The sequence below is a fragment of the Lycium ferocissimum genome, chromosome 8, assembly GCF_029784015.1.
Source record: "Lycium ferocissimum isolate CSIRO_LF1 chromosome 8, AGI_CSIRO_Lferr_CH_V1, whole genome shotgun sequence".
NCBI classification, from domain to species: Eukaryota; Viridiplantae; Streptophyta; class Magnoliopsida; order Solanales; family Solanaceae; genus Lycium; species Lycium ferocissimum.
Window position 1 is genome coordinate 34,586,723 of NC_081349.1, and position 21,386 is coordinate 34,608,108.

Consider the following 21,386-nt stretch of genomic DNA (forward strand, 5'->3'; position numbering starts at 1 on the left):
CACTTTTCAGCTCTGTTATCAAGAAATAGCTCCTATCATGGAATCACAAATTTTATAGGTTAAATTTCATGATAATATTTTGGAGTTTCATTCGTGAAATTTATAACTCCATGATAAAGGCTATTTTTCATTACAGGAGCTAAAATTGTGAATTCCGTTGTTTTTCCTAAGCTTTCCAACCTACCGATGAGATTCGTCCGCTAGATCTGTAGTATAAGTTAAAATTGTTAAGAGTTCCACATCGGTGGGTGTTAAGAGTCGCACATCGAGGGTTAAAGGGTACATAATCTTCTTATATGGACTTCGACAATTTTGGAGTTGAAAAATCACAAGTATTAAACTACAAAGCTACTCAACAAAATACTTACATATTGAGAGGGAAGTATTTTAAGAAATAGAGCAACCATTGAAGAAACTGAATGTCGTTGGTGGGTAGGTGAATGATTCTTTGTTTTTCCCAGTAGGTGAGTGATCCAAGACTTGCATTTAATCTTATTTTACACGTTCTTTGGTTTCAAGTAATTTTTATTAAATTATTTTATGCAGCTCTTTACATGTGCTACAATTAAGTTTGGAAAAAAAATCATATTAAGTTGACTTACAAGTAAATTCAATATGGTAACATGAAAAGTAAAATATTGTTAATCTGTTTTATTTGACTAAATTATACTAATATTATAATTATTTTTATAGATAATTTAAATTCAATTCAACAAGATGAAAGAAATAAAAAGGAAGGTGGTGGAATGGTTGACCTTTATATTCCTCGAATTTGAGTTTTGGGAATGAAAAACATCTTCCTAGCGGTTTTTATTCTGTAGAAACTAACGGCGCGAATTCAGATTAATCGAGCCAATAAATTTCGGATAACTATTGGTGCACCTTTTTATATATTTTTTTTAAAGGAAATAACGAGAAGAGATGGTCAAGCAAGCTAACTAATAGCCACTTTTGTCCACTCATTTCTTTTACTAGTGGCTTCTAGGCTTGTGGGCGGATATAACTTTTCAATAATTGAAAACTTATTATAAAATATAGAGTACATTTTTTGCAATTTTTTAATGTATGATCTTATTTGATTGAATACAAATTTATAATATAATTTAGTTTATGCGTACAATGAAGAAATAGAATATTAAGTTAATAGTTGAAAGTTAAAATATTACATGAAAGTTTAAGTTTTATACAGTTAATTAAATGGATCGAAATTCTTGACAATTAAGAAATTTGTGTAGAACAAATTTTGTTAATATAGTGGAACGTATCAGACTAAAATTATCTCATATCAATTGAAGTCCAGTCAACATTTTAGTGTATACATTAATATAAAGTTAACACTAAAAGATTAGTAAATGCATAAGGTACGACTGCATTTAGAGTCTTTTTTCTTCATATTTTTCTGCTATTTTATGAACTCTAATTACTGAATTGTCAAATATTCTTTTATGATTTTCCAAATGGACCCAATCCCATTTTTTCGGGGACTGAACAAAACTCTTATCAACATTAGAGTTTCTTTTTCCTTTTTCTTTCATTGGTATTCCAAGCTCCACCTGTCCCATTTTGCCTCTAAAATATTGAGTCATAAGTTCTCAAAATAGGAAAAAACAAAAGAAGAGAATATCCCAAAGTTCAAAATTATATGCCACTAAAACTTTTTTTTGGTTGGATGGGGTAGACCATGACTTCATTGGTCTTGTTATTGATATATCAGCTCAATAAATGTGTTATATATGCCTTTAAATAAGTCATAGTTGATTAATAGTATATATTTTATCAGTCAAGATAAATTAGTATGATTTGATAAGGGACAGTTTATTCTCCAAAGTGAGATTTCTCATGAGAATCCAAAAGACCTCAAGATAAAAAATAATAAAAATAAAAAATAAAAAAAAGGGACACCATATAGAAAAACGAAAATAAAAATTGGCCTTCTTGTTAGGTTGAAGGTTGAAAGATGAAGCACTACCAGATCACATGAATTTTATTGTAATTAAAACATAAATTAAATTAAAAAATAAATATCAATCAGTAAAACAAAACATATATATAGAAGACAATTATGTAACTACAACAACATATCAAGTATAATTCCACAAGTAGGATCTGGAGAGGCTAGAGTGTCTAGACTTTATCCCTACCTTGGGAGGTGGAGATCTTTGTTTTCGATAGACCCTCAGCTCAAAATAAAGTAATAATAAAGCAGGTCAAACATTTTATAGTATGCAATACAATTATGTATCTACAATATAACTAGTAATTTTTTTAATTATTCACCTAGGATTTGATATTAACTTTGAGATTCGATTAGTTTGAACTGACGCTCATTTTTTTTCGTATTTATTATAGTAGTTTAGTTTAAATTTCAAATGTAAGTATATCCGTGCTCCTTAAAGGTGTGCCGTCAATTGAATGTTAAACTAAACTAGGAAAAAAAAAAATTGATAGTTCTTTCAACTTATATGAAAGACAAAAAAAAAAAACAATAAAGAACACAGAAAAGGAAGATAGAAGTCAATTCAATATGAATAAGATGATGGTAAAAGATGCACGGCAGGAGACTGCGTGTGCCTATTAAATTCATTGTCGTGCCCTTTTTGCCTTGCTTTTTCTATTTTTGTGTTTAACTTTAAACATTCTTTATGTAAGAGTTCGAGTCGAAGATTTAGAACTAATAAATACGAGTTATTATGATCCTGTTAATAAAAAAATGACATATATTAATAGTATGGAAGAATTTTAATTTTTTACTATATTGTTTTTTACTTTGTGTTTGTCCTATTACTCCCTCCGTCCCATATTACTAGGTCACATTATTAAATATGTCACAAATTACTTGTTCATTTACAAAACAAGATAAAATTAATTAAAACTTTTTCATCTTACCTTTAGTATTAAATGTTCTTGAAAAATAGTCAATATTAATTAGAATGTATTTATTGGAGAGAGATAGGGATAATGCAGTAAATAGGGATAATGCAGTAAAATAAATCTTTTATTTATGATTTCTCAAAGGACGTGCAAAAGAAAAAAAGGTCAAGTAATATGGAACGGAGGGAGTACTTTTAATCATGAAGTTAAGAATTTGTGTCATCACAGAAGTACGATGAATATATATTTGAACTATTTCTATACATGCACATTAAGTTCGAGCCAAAAAAAGAAAAAGTTTCAGCTTTGAACTCACAAAATCGTTCTAGAGCCCATACACCAATTAATTGAAGTGACTTATTATACTTAAATAAAATAGAAAAAATTTCATAAATTACTCTAATTTAGAGCGTAGTTATGATATGTAGTTATAATTTGCGTATTTAAGAAATGTATCTATAATTGCGCATACAGTAACTATAGTTTAGAGCAGTGACAACATATAATCGCGAGTTTCAGCTGTATCACTGCATACTGCATCAGCGTATACAGTTACGCGCGTGTATTGTGTTTTGCTACAAAACAAAAAATGTAGGTCCATTTCGTAATTTTTTGAAACTATAACTATGCATCATAAATACAATCTAAATATTTACCCATCGCATAATTTTTGTTAATAAAATATCTTAATAGCGTAGAAAAAAATCATACTATCAGAATATAAATAACTTTTTTTTAAAAGATTATCCGAATACTTTCGATCATAAGGAATTTGTGGCATCATAGAAGTAGTACGATGAATAACGACTAATGATAAACTAATGTCAATTTTTAAGGCAAAGTGTTGAGTAAAATTATAAAAGTGGGATGCTATAAAATAATAGTGACGTATCCAATGCCATCTTGTTTGCCGCTCATCTTCTTCTCGAGAAATTGATCGACGGCTGTCATCGAGACAGATCTATCATGACGGTGTTCAACTTTTAAAATGTTTAAAAATTCATTAATACATTTTTATATTATATAGGTTCAGATTTGTTATTTATTAACTTTTCTTAATTTTCATAAACATATTTAAATTTTATGTTAAAAATGTTGGATACAAAATGTCTGTACCTTTTACCAAGTGGGTTCTTCTTTTACTAGATATTTCCTTTATATTAATGGTGTCTGGATTAGAATATTGCATGCATCTCGACTAATTTTATGAGGTACATAATACTCCACCAACACATGTATTATATAACTCTGTCCATTAAGACTTGAATATGCAGGGGCGGACCCATGTGCTAATTTGTGGTGCTCGAAAGACCCATTAACCAAATGTGGATCTACATGTACATATTGAAATTTGGTATAAAATAATAAATAGCGCCCAAGAAATAATACAATATCTTGGTGTTTTGGTTAAAACGTGGTAGGCTAAAGGCTAAGAGTCACGGAGGAGCAGGGTTCGAATCCTACTTAAAGCAACATATTTTTTGTTAATTTTAAGATGAGCACCCAAGACCATTAAATCATGGGTCCCACACTGTGAAGATGGGAAGAAATACATAATATTGTCGCCTTCGCCTAAAATTTAAACCTGAGACTCATTATTCTGAAAGTTTTATTGACCACTAGGCCACATTTTATATATATAAGAAAAAAACTAAACCTTATATATTGACAATATAATTTTTTGGTGAAAGAGATTGAAATGAATCGCTTTCGTCCCTCTAAGGCTCTAACATCGATCTTGCATGGCAAATAACTGGAATTCATTATCCTATAAGAGGTTTCGATTTTGGATTCCTAAAATAAAAATTTCTTGATAAGAAGCTTTTTATTATGTAATGAGTCCACTTGTCATATAAACTGATACTTTCTCTGTCATAATTTATGTGACACATTTTTTTTTTAGTTGAAACTAATTTAACTCCGTGAAGTGATTTACAATCACATAAAAAATCTAAAGTTTGTTTAGGATCACAAATTTTAAAAGTCTTCATTTTTTTCTTAAATTCGTATCTAGTCAAATAGTGTCATATAAATTGGGACGGAAGAATATTAGTTAATTCGAAAATTTTCCTCAAAACATAGAAGATAAATTGACACCGTCACTCATCTCCACCCTTTTATTGTAAGAAAAGAAATTGTTTGCTTTCGCTTTCATATTGATAAATATGAAAATTGCTAAAAGAGTGCGTCAAAAATTCGAAAAGATTCCCATTAATTTGGTTAGTGTGGTCCACCCCTAAGTTATCTCATTTCTATCCTTTTCTTTCTTTTGTGGGGTCATAACAAACTCTTTGTTATTTCCAACTGGACTTGTCAAATTCATCTTTATGTAAATTTCCATTCATAAATTTATGATCCTTTATTTCTTTCCTTTCTAAGTTTAACTTTGACTTCTAAAATTTTCAACAATGTTCATTATGGATGTGATCTCCATGTCTTTTAAATTCCAATTGGTAATTAGCTGGTCATACCCCATGTAAATGTATCTGTTTAATGGTCACACATTTATGAACTATAGTTATTTTTCATTTATCCCTTGTTAAAATGAGCTAATAAGGGATAATAACTAATGATGTAGAGCCATTAATGTTTGCATTAGGATAGGCTGTCTACATCACATCCCTTGACGTAGGGTCCTTCCCCGACCCTGTTAACGCGGAATGCTTGTGCTAAGCTACCCTCTTCATTACTTATTCAAAAACTATACAAAGGAATTAGAAATGTTTGTCATTACTTCACTTGCAATACGAAGTCATTATTTGCAAATTGATGTTTGATTATCACTATTTGAAAGTACTAAACTTTAGCATTTTTCTTGAGCGGGAATCTATCAGAGACAACTTCGTTCTCTATCTTTCACGGTAGGGATAAGGTCTGCGCACACACTATTCTTCTCAAACTCGACTTGTGTACATTGGGTATGTCGTTGTAAGCTTTAGCATTTGTAATAGCGATAAAATATTTAAAAACTTGTTTGAAGAACATTTCAAGTGAAATACATAATATTTGCTCATTTAATTTTAATTTTTACTTTCTAAATATTCCCTTTTAACGTCAACTTCAATATTAATTCTTATTTTCTTCTTCTACCAAAAATAATGTCTAAAGTGCTATGAAAAGTATACACGTGGTGGAAGCAAGAACCTATACTATGTAATAAGAAGATGGGGATGATGAGAGAATAGCGGTGGTGAGCGAAGGAGAAGGGGTTAAGATATAGTTGGTCTACACTTCTTACCACACCCATGACCCACCCTTTTAACTCAATGGACACTCTTGTCCTTTTAGGGAAGTGGTCCGAATTTTGTGGCCAATATAAGACAACTTTTTATTTTAATTTTATATAATTAGTGTAATTTCATATGTTTTAATATATTATTTATTAAATGGATTTATATATAATTATCTTTAAGTAATCTGATTGTGTAAATAGATTTTTTTTAGAGAAAATGATTAAAAGCACGCCTGAACTATTATTTTCCTGCGAGTTCTACACCTCAACTACTCGTTATTTTCTTTTCCAATCTGAACTATCACCATCTATCTATATTAAAACACACCTAGGTGACAGTTTAGGTTGGACAAGTGAGCAATTGATAGTTGACCTAATCAATTTTAAGGTGTGTTTTAATACATAGATGGTGATAGTCAGTGGCGGAGCCGCGATTCATATTAAGGGGTGTCAAAAAATATAGATATGTCAGGTTCAAACACGGGGCCTTAGGGAATTTTCGCAATCCCTTAATCACTGAGCTAAACATTGCTTGTGTCAAGGGGTGTCAACACTTCTATATATACCTATAAAATCAAAATTTCACCTATCTATACAATGTATTTTTCCGGCGAAAGGGTATCGCTTGACACCCCTCGGGCAAGGGTAGCTCTGCTCCTGGTGATAGTTCAGGTAGGAAAAGGGAATAACGGATAGTTGGGGGTGTGGAACTCGCGAAAAAAAAAATATTTTAATTGTTTTCGACCATTAACTCTATTTTTTTTTTTTACTGTCATTATTGGTGCATAGAACACATAACATATTAGCCAAGCTTTCATAATTTGCTTATTTTGAAAAATATTTGTTCGTTAGAAGTATTTTTTGAAACAGTATTTATGGAGGATAGTAATATATATATATTTGGCTAATCAATATGAAAACTATTTTTTTCAATATTAAAGCAGTAATTTATATTTTGTCAAACTTGCTAGAAATACTTCTGGAGAAAACTATGTTTCATCTTCTACTCCTACTTAAAAACACCTATCTCCTTCTTAAAACTTATCTAATACCTTAACTCTCTGAAATAAACATCTTTAACTTCGAGAAGCTTGCTCAAGCAACTTATTAATTAAGGAAGAGCATCATGAGGAATTCGAACTTTCCCCTTAGTGAGCTCTACCAGGACAAAATCTACGGACCCGTGTGTCCATGAGAATTATTCACTTCTTTTGGGAAAAAATTTCACTTGATTTGAAAGTAGTATTTGCCTGTGATTTTTTTAAAAAAATTAATTTTTTTTTATTACATAAAGGGTAGGGAAAAGGGAAATGGAGGAAGGGATTACAACGTGGAATTTGAACTCTGTGAAGATGAAAGTTGTAGCCAACTAGCAGACTCTTAATCCTTACTTGGTTATGAAATTTTCAAACACAACTTGAAGTTGATTTGGAACTTGAAAAATACCTAAAATCATGTTTTCACTTTCAGTACATTCGAACAATTAAATTTTTGCAAAAACTATAACCAACCAGAATTTCATCTTCAAAAATTTCAAATAACATGATTTTAAACTTCTATGGCCAAACAACCACTAAGTCAGTCGAGACAATTGGTCCATATACAATATAGTTTAACAAAAAAACTATTCTCATCGTCTCAATTTATGTGATAACATTAATTTGCGATGGCGTTAATAAACCAAGATGAATTTTTAAAATTTATGATTTAAAATAAAATTTATATATTTATGTGATTATAAATCATCTCATTTAAATATAAAAATCTAATTTTTAAAGTTAAATTAAATATAAAAGAATATAATTTTCATTAGGACACGTTAAAAGGTTGGGAGTAGTATAAAATAGAGAGAAGAGAGAAGGGGTTTTAGCATATGTTTCTTTTCTTACCAAACCAAACCCACAGAGGTTTTTCATTTCTGTCCACAATTTCACTTACCCCCCGAAAGTAAATAAAATTAACAAACAAGTACACAATTACATATATTAGATTTCTACTCAGGTAATTCATTTTTCTTTTGGTTTTATCTATGAAAAAAAGTTCTTGGGGTTGGTGATTTGAGAAGTTTGTTATTTTTGTACAAGAATATGATGTGTGATTTGAATTTTTTATGGTGAAAATTGAGGTTGATCACGTTGAGATCTGATTAGATTTGTTGAATTTTGTTTGATTATGTAAAATTTGATGTTTACAAGAGAGTTTTAAGATTATATTGTTGAAATTATGAAACTTTGATGATAATTGGAAATGGGTTTGATTTTATTGTAATTAATTTGGATTTAAATGAAGGGAAATGAATATTGTAGATTGTTATAATCGAATTGTTAGTTGTTTATTTTGATCCTATGAGTTTTAAAAAAGTCAATTATGGATATGAACTTATGAAAATTGGAAAAGAATTTGTTTTTGTTCTGAATTATTGCTGATCGGTAGTTGGGGTTATAGAACTGGATCTCTTTTATGAAATGGAATTTTGTTGATTTTTTTTTTTTTTTTTTTTTTTTTTTTTTGTGTTGTGAAATGGAATTGCTTTTTGTTTTTTTGGATAATTGTGGTGTATGGGCCCGCTTGCGTGCATCTCGACTAATTCTTGGTACAGATATCGGGAAATTTTGTTCACTAAAGCTTGGACTTTTTCACTTTTTGAGTTGTATAATAAGCATTTTAGCATATACTATATACTTGTGGTTTATGGAAAGATCTCAGATTTTGTATGTATGTATTTTCATGATGTTTGTTTAGAGTTATGATTTCCTTGTATTTGTGGATCAGCTAAGTGCATTGGAAAAATATGTTTGTTTTGTGTAGCAATATTACATTATTGCTGTTCCTTTGTATTTTTAGTCAACTGAATGTTCTTAAATTTATTAAATAGTGATTGTCTTTTTCCCTTTAGCTCTATAATAATAAGCATTTTAGTATTTACTTGTGGTTTGTGGAAAGATCTCAGGTTCGGCATATATATTTCCTTGTATTTGTGGATCAGCTAAGTGCATTGGAAAAATATGTTTGCTTTATGTAACAAAATTACATTTTTGCTACGCCTTTGTATTTTTAGTCACTTTAATGTTCTTAATTTTCTAAATTTGGAATGATTTGCATCTACTTTTGGCCAATGCTTTTTAGTTTATGGCATGATAATAATAACATTTTTTTTTTGTGTAGATTGGTGAAGTTAGTGGCGTTGGCTCATTGTATCTGATCATCACTTATTGGCATGCTTCCTGAGATATGGTGTATAAGAAGAAGCTAGATTTTGGTTTCAATGGCTTTCAAGTTCCATTTATACCTAAAGCTCCTAGATCAGTTAGAGTAAGGATGCTGAAATTGTTAAATTGTCTGATCTTTTAGAAATCTTGTATTTGTATATGCTTTTCTAAATATCGTCTGCGATTCTGAATCATTTCAGAGGAGACGTTCCTGTAAAAAATTGGACGATGGTCAAATTTGTGCATTCGAATTATTGGCGGCTGTTGCTGGCAAACTTTTACTGGAGAGCGAAAGCTCCGCTTCCAGTAACGCTGCGGAAGGGAAAAATGAAATTGCTGATCACAGGGACGGTATTAAAAACGAACAAGTGGAAGACGGTAAAGCTGTGAAATCAGAGTCCCTCGACCAGGGGAGTTGTGTAGAAAGCGCTTATGCAGAAAAAACTTCCTTTTTGGAGCATACTTCTACTATTATAGGTTCTGACACTGACATGAAGTTGGAAAACTGCAAGGAGGTTAATATAGCTGATGGAAAATTCCACTCCAAAGTTGAAGGTGGATCGTCTAATCTCGAGGATCCATGCGATAATAAAATTAGGACTGAAGACTTAACTGTGACTAACACGTGCAGTGTAAAGAATCCGATTAAACAACATGTTAATAACGGTGGCTTGTTTAACTCGGAGAGTAGTGTACAGTTACCCTTGTACAGGGATTCAGTTCCGATTCCTAGTGCTTCTTTTGTAAAGCAAAGGAACAGTGTAAAGTTAGGTAATAGAGATGATGACGAAAATTCTTTTGACTGCTATAGATATAGCACCAAGTTAAGAACCTTTAGGACGACATCACGACTTGGATACAGGAGAATAAGGAATATGCTGAAATCTCGACACTGGAGAGTAGCTCCTAAGTTGAAGGAATATGAGCGTTCTTACACAAGTAAGTGGAGATATACCTCTGATATTTTTCCTCTATAGTTTTTTCATGCCATTTTCTAACTACGTGGATTTGGTGGTTTAGATGGTGGAGTGGAGTCCTTTTACCTCAGTAGGAAAAACACACGTGCACGGAAGAGATGCCAACCTGAAGTTCCTCCCAAGAGAAGGAAATTAAGTGACCATGGTTTTGCTGTTGCATATTACCAGGAGGCCAGTAGTGAAAGTGTTTCAAATTCACCTGAAAAGGAAATCAAACGAGACATTAAAGGTCAATACTTTACTATCGACCTAGCAATTGAAGGTCCTGGTAGTTTATGTAGTAATACTAAGTAATATTCCGTGTTTCCTTACAGGAACTGCTGATCCATCTCCAGTTAAAAATCATCACAAGAAGGATAATGGTAGGAGATTTTGGATTCCATTTGTATTTTCGATTTTCCCATTTTTATACCATGCATTTCCTTCTTATTGGATTTAACATATTTACCTTTTAAAAGTATTGACATGATTCCAATTTTATCCTTTCAGTAAAATTTAGCATCAAGTCTTTCAAGGTGCCAGAGCTTTACGTAGAGGTTCCTGAAACTGCAACAGTTGGCTCGCTGAAGGTATTCATGGTCTCCTCATTTCCTTCATCTTCTCTGTTGTATACAATAGTCCCCCTGCCTCTCTAGTCTGACAAAGAAACTTCAATTGATGATTTATGCACGTGCAGAATGTTGAAAATTATTGTTTAGGACTTCAGTTGATGATTTATGCATGTGCAGCACGTTGAAAACTATTGTTCTTTCTGCATTTGTCAATAAATACAGTTATTCATTTAATCTTTCTCGCAATTTAATGTCTCTCGGTGCTTAATTAAGAATTCTCTGGTATGCAGAAAGCTTGCATTAAATTTCAAGGAATGATAATGTTAGCAGTCGTAATTATATTGGATTGTGCTTTGTGGTGATTAAAAAAGTTATCTTTGTTGTAAAATTTGAAGTTCTCAAAGCTAAATGGTAATTATATTCTATGCAGAGAACAGTGATGGAGGCAGTTACAGCTATACTGGAAAGTGGATTACGGGTTGGGGTGGTTCTCCAGGGAAAGAAGGTCAGAGATGACAATAGAACTCTAGAGCAGGCTGGCATTTCCCAGAATGGCAACCTCGATAATTTGGGTTTCACTTTGGAGCCTCAATTTGCCCAAGTTTCTCCATCGTCATCTCCTAATAAACTTCCGGTTTCATCAACATTTGTTGCAGATCAGGAACTAACTAGGTATGATAGAAGAGTTTAGCACCTTTATGTTTTTGCGTAGTGTTAATTTGGATAGTTATCAAAGAAAAGAGCATTAGTTGCTATAAATTTTGGTTACCATATAAGAAACTGATTGGGTTTAGAGGGTCTTTGGCTAAGCTTATAAGCCAGTCAAACTGGCTTATGAAAACTTTTTAGCTTATCTACTCATTTGGTAAACACCAAAGTGTTCATAAGCCAAGTGCTTATAAGTCAAAATCAGCCAAAAGCCATAAGCAGGTCATCCCCAACTTATGGTTTTTCAGCTTATAAGCACTTTTGGTTTGACCAAGTATTTTCCTATTTTATCCTTAATATTTTTTCTAATTTTCAAAATATCTTTCCCAAAACAAAATCCTAACTTCCTCTGACTCTGTATCCGTTGTTTCTCTTTTACTTTACACATATACTTTTAAATTTATAATTTTTTTGCAAAAAAATAAGGGTATTTTTGTCATTTTAACAAAGGAACAGCGTATCAGCACTTTTTACAAAACACATAACTAATTAGTTATCTTTATGCTCAGGCGGCGACCTAGTCCTATCTTGGAATTGGGGATTCACAATGCTTCGTCAGATCCTCCAGAGACCGAGATGGACAAGCAGAACGAGAATCAGCATCTGTCAGAGCTATCTCCTACAAAATCTATTGATCCATCAACTGATGTGTCCGTTCCAGATTCTAGAGCCTTGGTCATTGTTCCTCCAGCTAACGCAGAGGCACTTGCTATGGTTCCTCTGAACCAGAAAAGTAAACGTTCTGAACTTTCACAACGTAGAATACGGAGACCATTCTCAGTTGCAGAAGTAGAAGCGCTAGTTGAAGCTGTGGAGCATCTTGGTACTGGAAGGTACGGGCACTTTAAACCTCTTTGCAAGGAAAACAGTTGAGAGTTTGTTGTCCACTAGGGAACTGCATATTTAATGATCTCTGATAATGCAGGTGGCGTGATGTTAAAATGCGTGCTTTTGATACTGCTGATCACCGAACTTACGTCGACTTGAAGGTTAGATATCTTATTGGTGCCATTATTGTTTCTGAAATTTTAAGTTTTGCATGCTATGGCAGTTCTCGAGAAAATGAGGGTTTTTACATCCTTGATGTTATCACATATTGTTCTTAGCAAATAAAGGTCATGGTCTCATTATTGTGTGGACTTTGCAACCCACCCCTTAATACTCCCTCTGTTTTCTATGGGACTCTTCTCTTTTTAGTTTGTCCAAAAAGAATGTTACTTTTCTATATTTTGACACTCTTGGACTTTAAAATTCCCTTTTTACCCTTAAAGACATGCTCTTATAGCCATATAAATGTAATGACATGTTTAAGACCGACCACAAGTTCTAAGGGTACTTTTGGTATACACCAAAAGTCTTTTTTCTTTCAACTCCATGTCCAGTCAAACACGCTATATAAAATGGGGGGTATATATTAGCATGAGAATAGGTCTCGTCATATGACAAGATGCTTCACATATTTTGATGATCCCATAACTTTACTATATTGTAAACTGTTATTATAATTGCTTGGTGAATCTTATGACAGCTTTGAATGATTGCCTAGAAAGCAAAAGGGAAACATATGAGTTGTTCTAAATTAAGCATACATCTCACCAATTTTTAATCTTTATTTAGCAAAGCTAATGATTGTTCCCATCATCCATGTGATGTGTGGTTATTTGTTTATATTAGGATAAATGGAAGACATTAGTACATACAGCAAGCATTGCCCCGCAACAACGAAGAGGGGAGCAGGTCCCACAGGAACTTCTGGACCGGGTCTTAGCTGCCCATGCCTACTGGTCTCAGCAACAGGGGAAACATCATGTTGAACCACTGAAAACTCCGGATGCGAAAGCGCAAAAAGTTGGCGCTTGAAGGAATTCGTCGAATTGTCAAGATGTAAAGAAAATATTATATTAGGAACACGACGAGAAAATTGTAAAAAGGATTCGTTCTGTTTCTCGTTAACTCGGTTAGACTCACTGATTCATTGCTAAGTCCCTTACAGTTGGTGACTTGTAAATTGTTCAGGAATAAAGCAGTGTAGCAGATGCCTTAGGGTTTATGTTGTTTCTGTTGGTTCTTTCATTCAGATGGTATTATTAGGTTGGTGGAAAGAATCAAATGTATTAAATATGTACATTAGTAGTAGTTCCATTGATTTCTAATGTAATTTCACTACTGTATGCAACTATCTTAAAGTCTATCCTGATATTTAGTTGAATCTGATCCTTCAGTGTTTCATTCTTAAATATGTACATTCTATTGTATGCAAGATGAGACATTGACTGAATATTCTTCTCTCATCCTTCGAGCTAATTTTAGTGCATGGGGTTGCCTTATATGTTTTTCAATACATTCGACAGTTCAAAAAATGAACTAGTCGAAAAATAACTTAAAATGACTAATTTAAGATGAAAACGAAAATGAGATGAATGATGCACTGTAACAATGGCTTAGAAAATCATCATATTTGAGCATTTTTTGTACCAAAGTGTAGCTTCATTTCTCTTCCTCCCAAACTGAAGAACCTTCCATTCCGTGGCGGACGCCGAATTTTCACCAATCTATTGTATATACATGAAAGATATTTTCGACTTAATACATACAATGTGATTTTTCAGTGAAAAATCCCCTTCCGCTCCTCTAACTCCGCCACGGGGGGCTTCATGTATTGTTTTTCCTTACAAGAAGGATTAATACAAAATGAGAGGTCAGAAAAAAGAAAGAGGAAGAAATATGAGAAACTAGAAAGTTAATATAAAATGAATAAATAAAAGAGGATAATGAAAAGGGATAGGGTTCAATTTCCACACATGATTTTGAGGAATATAGTTGTCGGTGATATTCATCTTTTTTTCTTTAATACATCCTCGGGGAAAGAAAAACTACACGTTACGCCATGTGAGATTATTACTCTAATAAATTGCTTCAAAAGTTAGGCAACTTATATTGGTAGGCTCTGACATATGGGTCTTCCTTTTTTTATTTTTCTTCTTAATTTCTTTTGTTTCGTCATGCTTCTCTGTCTACCTCGGGTTTATTAGAAACATTTTTACCTTTTCCTAAAAAAATCGGATGTCCGGTTCAGTTTATGCATACATCGACTAATCTCCGGAAGTGAACAAATTTACCATTTTAACTTAGCAGAGATGCAGAGGAACACTACTACAATTTGCAGTAGCGGCTCCAGAAATTTGAGTAATTAAGGAGATTTAAAAATGTAAATATATCACACCTAAAATATGAACCTAAGTTCAAACTTCTATCATATCGGGAAGCAAAAGCTTGGGTATAGACACCTATATTAAGAGGATTCAATAGTTTATATATATAAAAAAATTCTTTTACTCTTTTTACAGAGTATAATTTCTCAGCAAAGAGTAATTAAGTTGAAGCCCATTTATCAAAGTAACTAGTTATAACTGTCAATATATAGATTTTAATTAACTTGTATTATGTTTTTCTTTTTCTAATTTAACCATTCAATGTTTGAAGTCCACTAATATGTCCAATTGATCCAAGATTTCCTCTATAAGCACAGAGGCGAGTTAAAGCGCTTTGCAATAAATAATTTTCATCACTCAAAGATTGAATCCGAGACATCTGATTAAAAGTACGTCAATCCAAACTATCTCACCACACCGCTCGGTATCATTAGTTCGGTCCCAATTTCCCAAATAGGTTACACTAATTTTTGTCTTATAATAATTAACATCCAAACATACAGACTGGATGTTAGCAGCTTTTAGTTACGTAGGTTTATTTATTAAGATTTTTAGTTACAGAGAACAACAACTCCATGCACATGCAAAGTGCACCCTACTGAAAGGTGAAGTCATTTAAATAAATAGACTTTATCCTATAATCTGATCATTGATAGCTTGGCAAGTGATCTGTCGGTGTTATTCATATTTTCCTTTAAATTTAATAAATATCAGATCTGATTTTCGTTACAAACTCTCTTGCTTCACAACTTTAGGTTTATTTATTTATATATATACTTAATGAAGGTTTTAATTTAAACAGTTTACATCTCAAATTATTAATTCTACTTGTAATTTTAAGATTCGATTTTTAAATGAGTTTGAGCAAATCTGAACAATTCAGATTTTGAATAGAGTTTAATATTATTAAGAGATTATTATTTAGTAATGATTTTTTCGAATCAAAATTCTATACATAGATATAGATTCATGATCTAACATGTTTATTTCCCAGGCATTGTGCGGCACTCAATTTATGTACATAGTTTCAAAAACTTTAAGGGATTATTCAGTGTAAATATGTACGCGTAACCACTTTTCGGGTCGACTTTTTAAAAATAATCAATGTTGGAAAATTCGTTGAAAAGCAATTACCATGGCAGTGTCATGAATTTCGAATTTAAAACAAATAAGAAATTCAGAATATTATCCTAATTTTAAAATCCATGACACTGTCATGTATTTCAAAATTTGAGTATTTTTCTTTAACTTTTGAATTTGTGGATACTTACGATGAGTAATTTAAGTTAAGGGAAAAGGACACTGTGTGTCCACTCAGCCAAACTAATTCCACATTTAATCACTGTTTGGGCTTAATCCCACAAGGTGTCCGGTCGGCCCAAAATAATGCCAAGGCTGGCCGGCCCAACAGCCTAGCGCTTTTTTTAAAAAAAAAGGACTTTTTGTGGCGACTAAGTCGCCACAAAAACGTCGCCACTAAAGGGCTGTTACAGCATATATACATATGTTGGAATTATATATACACTTTATATACAAGAATTGTACATTTTATATACATATGCTATAATTAATCTTACATTTATTATACATAAATTATACGTTAATTATACATTTATTATACACATATTATACAATAATGATATGATATTTATTTTTAACATATACAATAGTGATACATATTATATACCACAATGATATGGTTTCTATGATACATTTTTTATACGTATGATACACTTTCTATACAAGACTAATATAGTTTATATACACATCTTTGGAATTATATATACACTTTCTATACAAAAATGATACATATTATATACAAAAATGATATAATTTTCTATTCTATAATACACATTATATACGCAAATGATACATATTATATACAAAAATGATACATACCTTAATGATTCATATTTTATACAGTTTCTATACATTATAGATAGCTACTGATACATATTTTTTATACACAAACGATACATATTATATACAAAAATAGCCTCAGAGTTTTTTGGAATATTTCTTATGAAATATACACATATTATACATATTTTGAGATATTTAACATTTAGTGGCGACATTTTTAATTGCCACTAAAAAGCCTGATTTTTCTGTAGCATCCCTTTAGTGGCGACTTTTAGTCGCCACAAAAAGTCTGACTTTTTTTTTCAAAAAAGAAAAAAGAAAAAGCGATGGGGCTGTTGGACCACCCAGCCTTTAGTGGCGACTAAAAGTCGCCACAAAAGGCTTGCTACAGATTTTCGCCAGATGGGAATAGTTTATGGGCTAATTTTGGATTTGGGAATAGATGGGCCAGCGCATGGGATTATTTATGGCTCAGCGGCCATTTGTGTCATTTTCCCTTAAGTTAATTACACCCTATGTTAATTAGGGTAGTGTTACACCTCGAAAATTTCCTGTTAACGTACAGTGACTAGACAAACGAAGGGCACGACATATACAATGCTTTGACAAGTAAGAAATAACATTTGATGATTCTAAATGAGATTTCAAAAACATCTGAAGTAGGAGACGAAAGTTGTGAAGGAAAGGTAAGGTATATGTTGTGTGTCGGGCAAGATTTACGAGTATCGAATTAATGATGACTTACTGATGTTTTGGAGAAGAGTCATAACTTCCCTTAGATTGTTAATGAAGTGTTAAACAAGTGTCAAGAAGGTTCCATAAGGATTGGAGATCAAACGAACGACGGAGATCATTTCAGGGGAAAAGGGTTATACGACCGACTTATACGGTCCGTATAACATTATACGGTTCGTATAAGGGTCCGTATAACGCCCAGCAGAGATGATGATTGCTTAGTGGTGAACCACGACCACTTATACGGGCCGTGCAATGTTCTACGGACCGTATAATTGTCCGTGGAAGTCCCGACGGGCTGAGTAAGTTCAATTATATAAATGTGTTCCCACTTCACTAATTTCATTTTCCCACACTTCTTCATCTCTCTCAAGACCTCTAGAAGGTTCCACATACTTCATCTACAAGAAAACAAAGGAAATCAAAGATCAATATCAAGAATTCAAGTGAATCAAGTGTAAGAAGCTCACTAGAGTTCATCCAAGCTAAGAAATCTCAATGAAAGTGAATTAGGGTTTTGGTGCAAGAAGAGTATTGCCACTCAAGGCTTGTTCCTACAATATCTAAGGTAAGTTTTATGGTATTTCCATGTTGTTTGAGGTGTTGGAAAGTTGAAACACTTGGATTGTAGAAGAATATATAAAATGGGTCATAAATGTGGGAATAATGTCATTGTTAAGCAATAGCTTGGAGTGAATCATGAATATGGATATGTTGTGATTGTAAGTAGGTTATGAATGACATTTAGAACATGGAATAAGTATTATATGTGAAAGAACGCGATAGTGAACTATGACCATGATTATGGAAGAATTGAAGTGAAATTGTGAAATGTGGATAATGTAGATAAATGATGATTGTTGTTTACAATATTGTGAATGATGTTATGGATGTTTGGGAGTTGATATGGAATATGAGGAAAGTTGTATAAACAAAGGAAATGCTGCCCAATTTTCCCTAGCTTTAGTACATATGTTCCCATAATCGTTTAGCTAATGTTAATGCGAATTCTCTTGAAGGTAGAAACACGAGTATCAAGGGAGGACAATCAAGCGATAGAATTGTTAAACGAAAAAGGTATGTGAGGCTAGTCCTTTCTTTCTAAGCCGTGAATCTTATGGCATGATTTTCCTCCTTCTTCAAGAATTTCCTACATTCCGGAAAACTAAGAGTCTATGTTTATGAATAGCCATGTGAGATAAGAGATACATTATGAACACGATAATGATGATGATGAGCTTAAGTCCAAAGATTCTAGAGTCCATGATATGATGTTCTATAAAGCTAATGATGCTATCTATAATCCATTGATGTTGTTTATTATATACACTCACCTTATATGCTAATTCCTTCAAGGTGAGGCAGAATGTTTATGAATGCTCCATAATGGAATCGGGGGTTTACGACCTTATGTTACCCCGATAAAGTACAGTTTTCTTTGAGTTTCTATGCATGCATTATGATGAGTACATGATGATGATATTACACCGCGCCTATATGGTCGGGCAGACACCGCTAAGGCGGGCGGCGTATACACCATGGCCAGATGGCATGAGCAGACACCACAAGTGGGCGGCATGAGATGGTATCCCGGACGCGGGAGGCCTGGACGCAGGCTAATGCTAATGATTATCACACTGTACCTATATGGTCGGGCAGCTTATACATATATGTATACATGATGTGATGATGATTATGAAGTAAGCCAGCATGCATTATTTCTTTTATAAGTGACAGTCATTTACAAATTGTTCCTCATTTGATGCTTCCTCATTTCATTGATGTATTATTATGGTTGATGCCTTATATACTCAGTACAATGTTCGTACTGACGTCCGTTTCCTTTGGATGCTGTGTTCATGCCCATAGGTAGACAGGGAGGTGATCCAGACTCGTAGGAGCTATTAGCTGACTGAGAGCACCCCATTATTCCGGAGGTGCCATTGACTTATTCTTTTGATGTATATATTCATGTTTTGGGCATGACGGGGTCCTGTCCCGTCTATATGTCTAGTACTATAGTAGAGGCTCGTAGATGGGTAGTTGTGGGTAGTATGGTCTCGCAGTTTCTCATGGTATATATATATATATATATATATATATATATATATATATATATATATATATATATATATATATATATATATATATATATATATATATTATTTTGAAGGAAAGGGCTTATGTATATAAAGTGAATATGTTTTAAATGAAAACGGTTTTCTATGATTATGAGCATAAGAAATATGAATGAACGCGGGATGAGTAATAGAATGAGTGGTGCTTGGTGGTTAGCCTCGGGTACCTGTCATGGCCCTAGTCGGGTCGTGACAGGTAGTATTGCTACCAAAATTAACCCACCTTTTTAAATCTTACAAAAATGACCCACTCCCTCCTCCTCTTCCTTCTCTATCTGCACTCTCTCCCACCATCATCGTCGTCCTTTGCTCCACCATGATCCCTCCCTCACTGCTTCGCTCCTCTTCTCTCTTCCCCATTTTCCCGGTAACGTTTCTTCTGTACTCTTTGTGTTTCAGGTCTAACTCCGGCCAAACAACGCCCAATGATCTGACCGGATTCGCGGTCTATTGTTACAAATCTGACTGGATTCTCTTTTTAACACCGTCACCGGTGACTTTTTATTTTTGTTTAAATGTTAATTGTATTGTTATAGATCTGACCAGATTCACGTTTTTCTGGCGAACTCCATGAACGTCAGCGAGTGCCCTTTTGTTTTTATATATTTATACATGTTTGTTGGTTTTGCCCCATCTCCGATAAATATTTATGGCGGTGGTGGAGCGCAGGTGACGGCTATAGGAGTCGTGGTTGAGGTTGGCGATAGAGAAATCGAGGGGGGGGGGGGGGGAGCGAGAGGTAGTGGGTGTATAATAGTGTATATGGATGTATATGGTGTTTATGTATGTAGGCATATAAATATGGTGGTTGGTGTTGCTCCGGCAATGACTGGTCGCAGGTGTATATCGGTGTATATGGAGCTTGGTGGCGTATATGGGAGTTGGTGGCGTTAAAGTTATTTTTTCGTATAATAGTTTATAATATTGTAAAATGGTGTATAGATGGTATATGGGTGTTTATGTATATAGGTGTATAAATATGTACACAACTTCAACTAACTCTTTGAAAAAATGTACTTGATTTTTGTATATAAGTGTATAATACTGTATAAAATTGTTTTTGGGCCAGAGCTTTGCAATGTATATTTTGAACTATTTTTTTACAATGTAAGTGAACAAATTTTATATTTTTGAAATTTCCCCTATAACTTATAAGTCCCAAAAATAGGTGTTTTTGAATTTTTACAGTTATTCCGTGTGAAGTGCGAAATATAACAGTTTGAGTTGGGTTGCTTAGAGATAATAGTCAAAATACCCCCCAACGTTTGACCAAAATGCCAACTACACACCTAACCTTTGCGTTGGACCTATTACCCCCCTGGATAATTTTTTTCAGTATTAAAATGCCCTTTTTTTGCTGATGTGGACAAGAGCGTGACTACACCGCTCAGTGGCGCGTTATAGCCTTTAAAAAAGCATCCGATGTGTTTTAAAATGCCAAAGGACTGCCACATAGATGCCACATAGATAAATTTAAATTCCCTCCATTTTTAGGCTACTTCATCTTCTTCTTCACCCTATTTAACACCCATCTCCATTTTTTGGTCAAAATAATACCCATTATAAATTTAGAGCTAGGATAGTGATTATTCTTATAATCAACATTGTTTTCCAAAATCAAATTCACAAAAAAAAAAAAAAATGCAAGAAAAAAAAAACGAAAATGCGGAAAAAAAAAAAAAAGGTTGAAAATCTAATCTTGTTAAAGAAAATCGATTGAAAGTTGCTTGTTTGGAGTTGCTACTTGTTGCTTGGTGGAGTTGTTTAAGCACTAATTCTTTGATTTGGGAGAAAACTAAACTCCATTGTTAGGAATTTGGAGAAAGCTATGAAGAACACCAAGTGGGTTTCTTTAAAGGACAATTCGCGAATTGCCCTTCGTTGGGGTGG

At 33.1% G+C, this 21,386-nt stretch overlaps 1 protein-coding gene across 1 annotated transcript; it reads left to right on the forward strand.

The window, feature by feature from the left end:
* The first annotated feature begins 7,946 nt into the window (after positions 1-7,946).
* On the forward strand, positions 7,947-13,762 carry LOC132068210 (telomere repeat-binding protein 4). Its single transcript, XM_059461729.1, has 10 exons — positions 7,947-8,104; positions 9,269-9,415; positions 9,513-10,251; positions 10,333-10,518; positions 10,604-10,651; positions 10,779-10,858; positions 11,271-11,512; positions 12,058-12,381; positions 12,474-12,537; positions 13,223-13,762. Exons 2-10 carry the CDS (start codon positions 9,335-9,337, stop codon positions 13,406-13,408), a joined length of 1,950 nt encoding a protein of 649 aa, XP_059317712.1. The 5' UTR covers positions 7,947-8,104; positions 9,269-9,334; the 3' UTR covers positions 13,409-13,762.
* Positions 13,763-21,386: the final 7,624 nt, after the last annotated feature.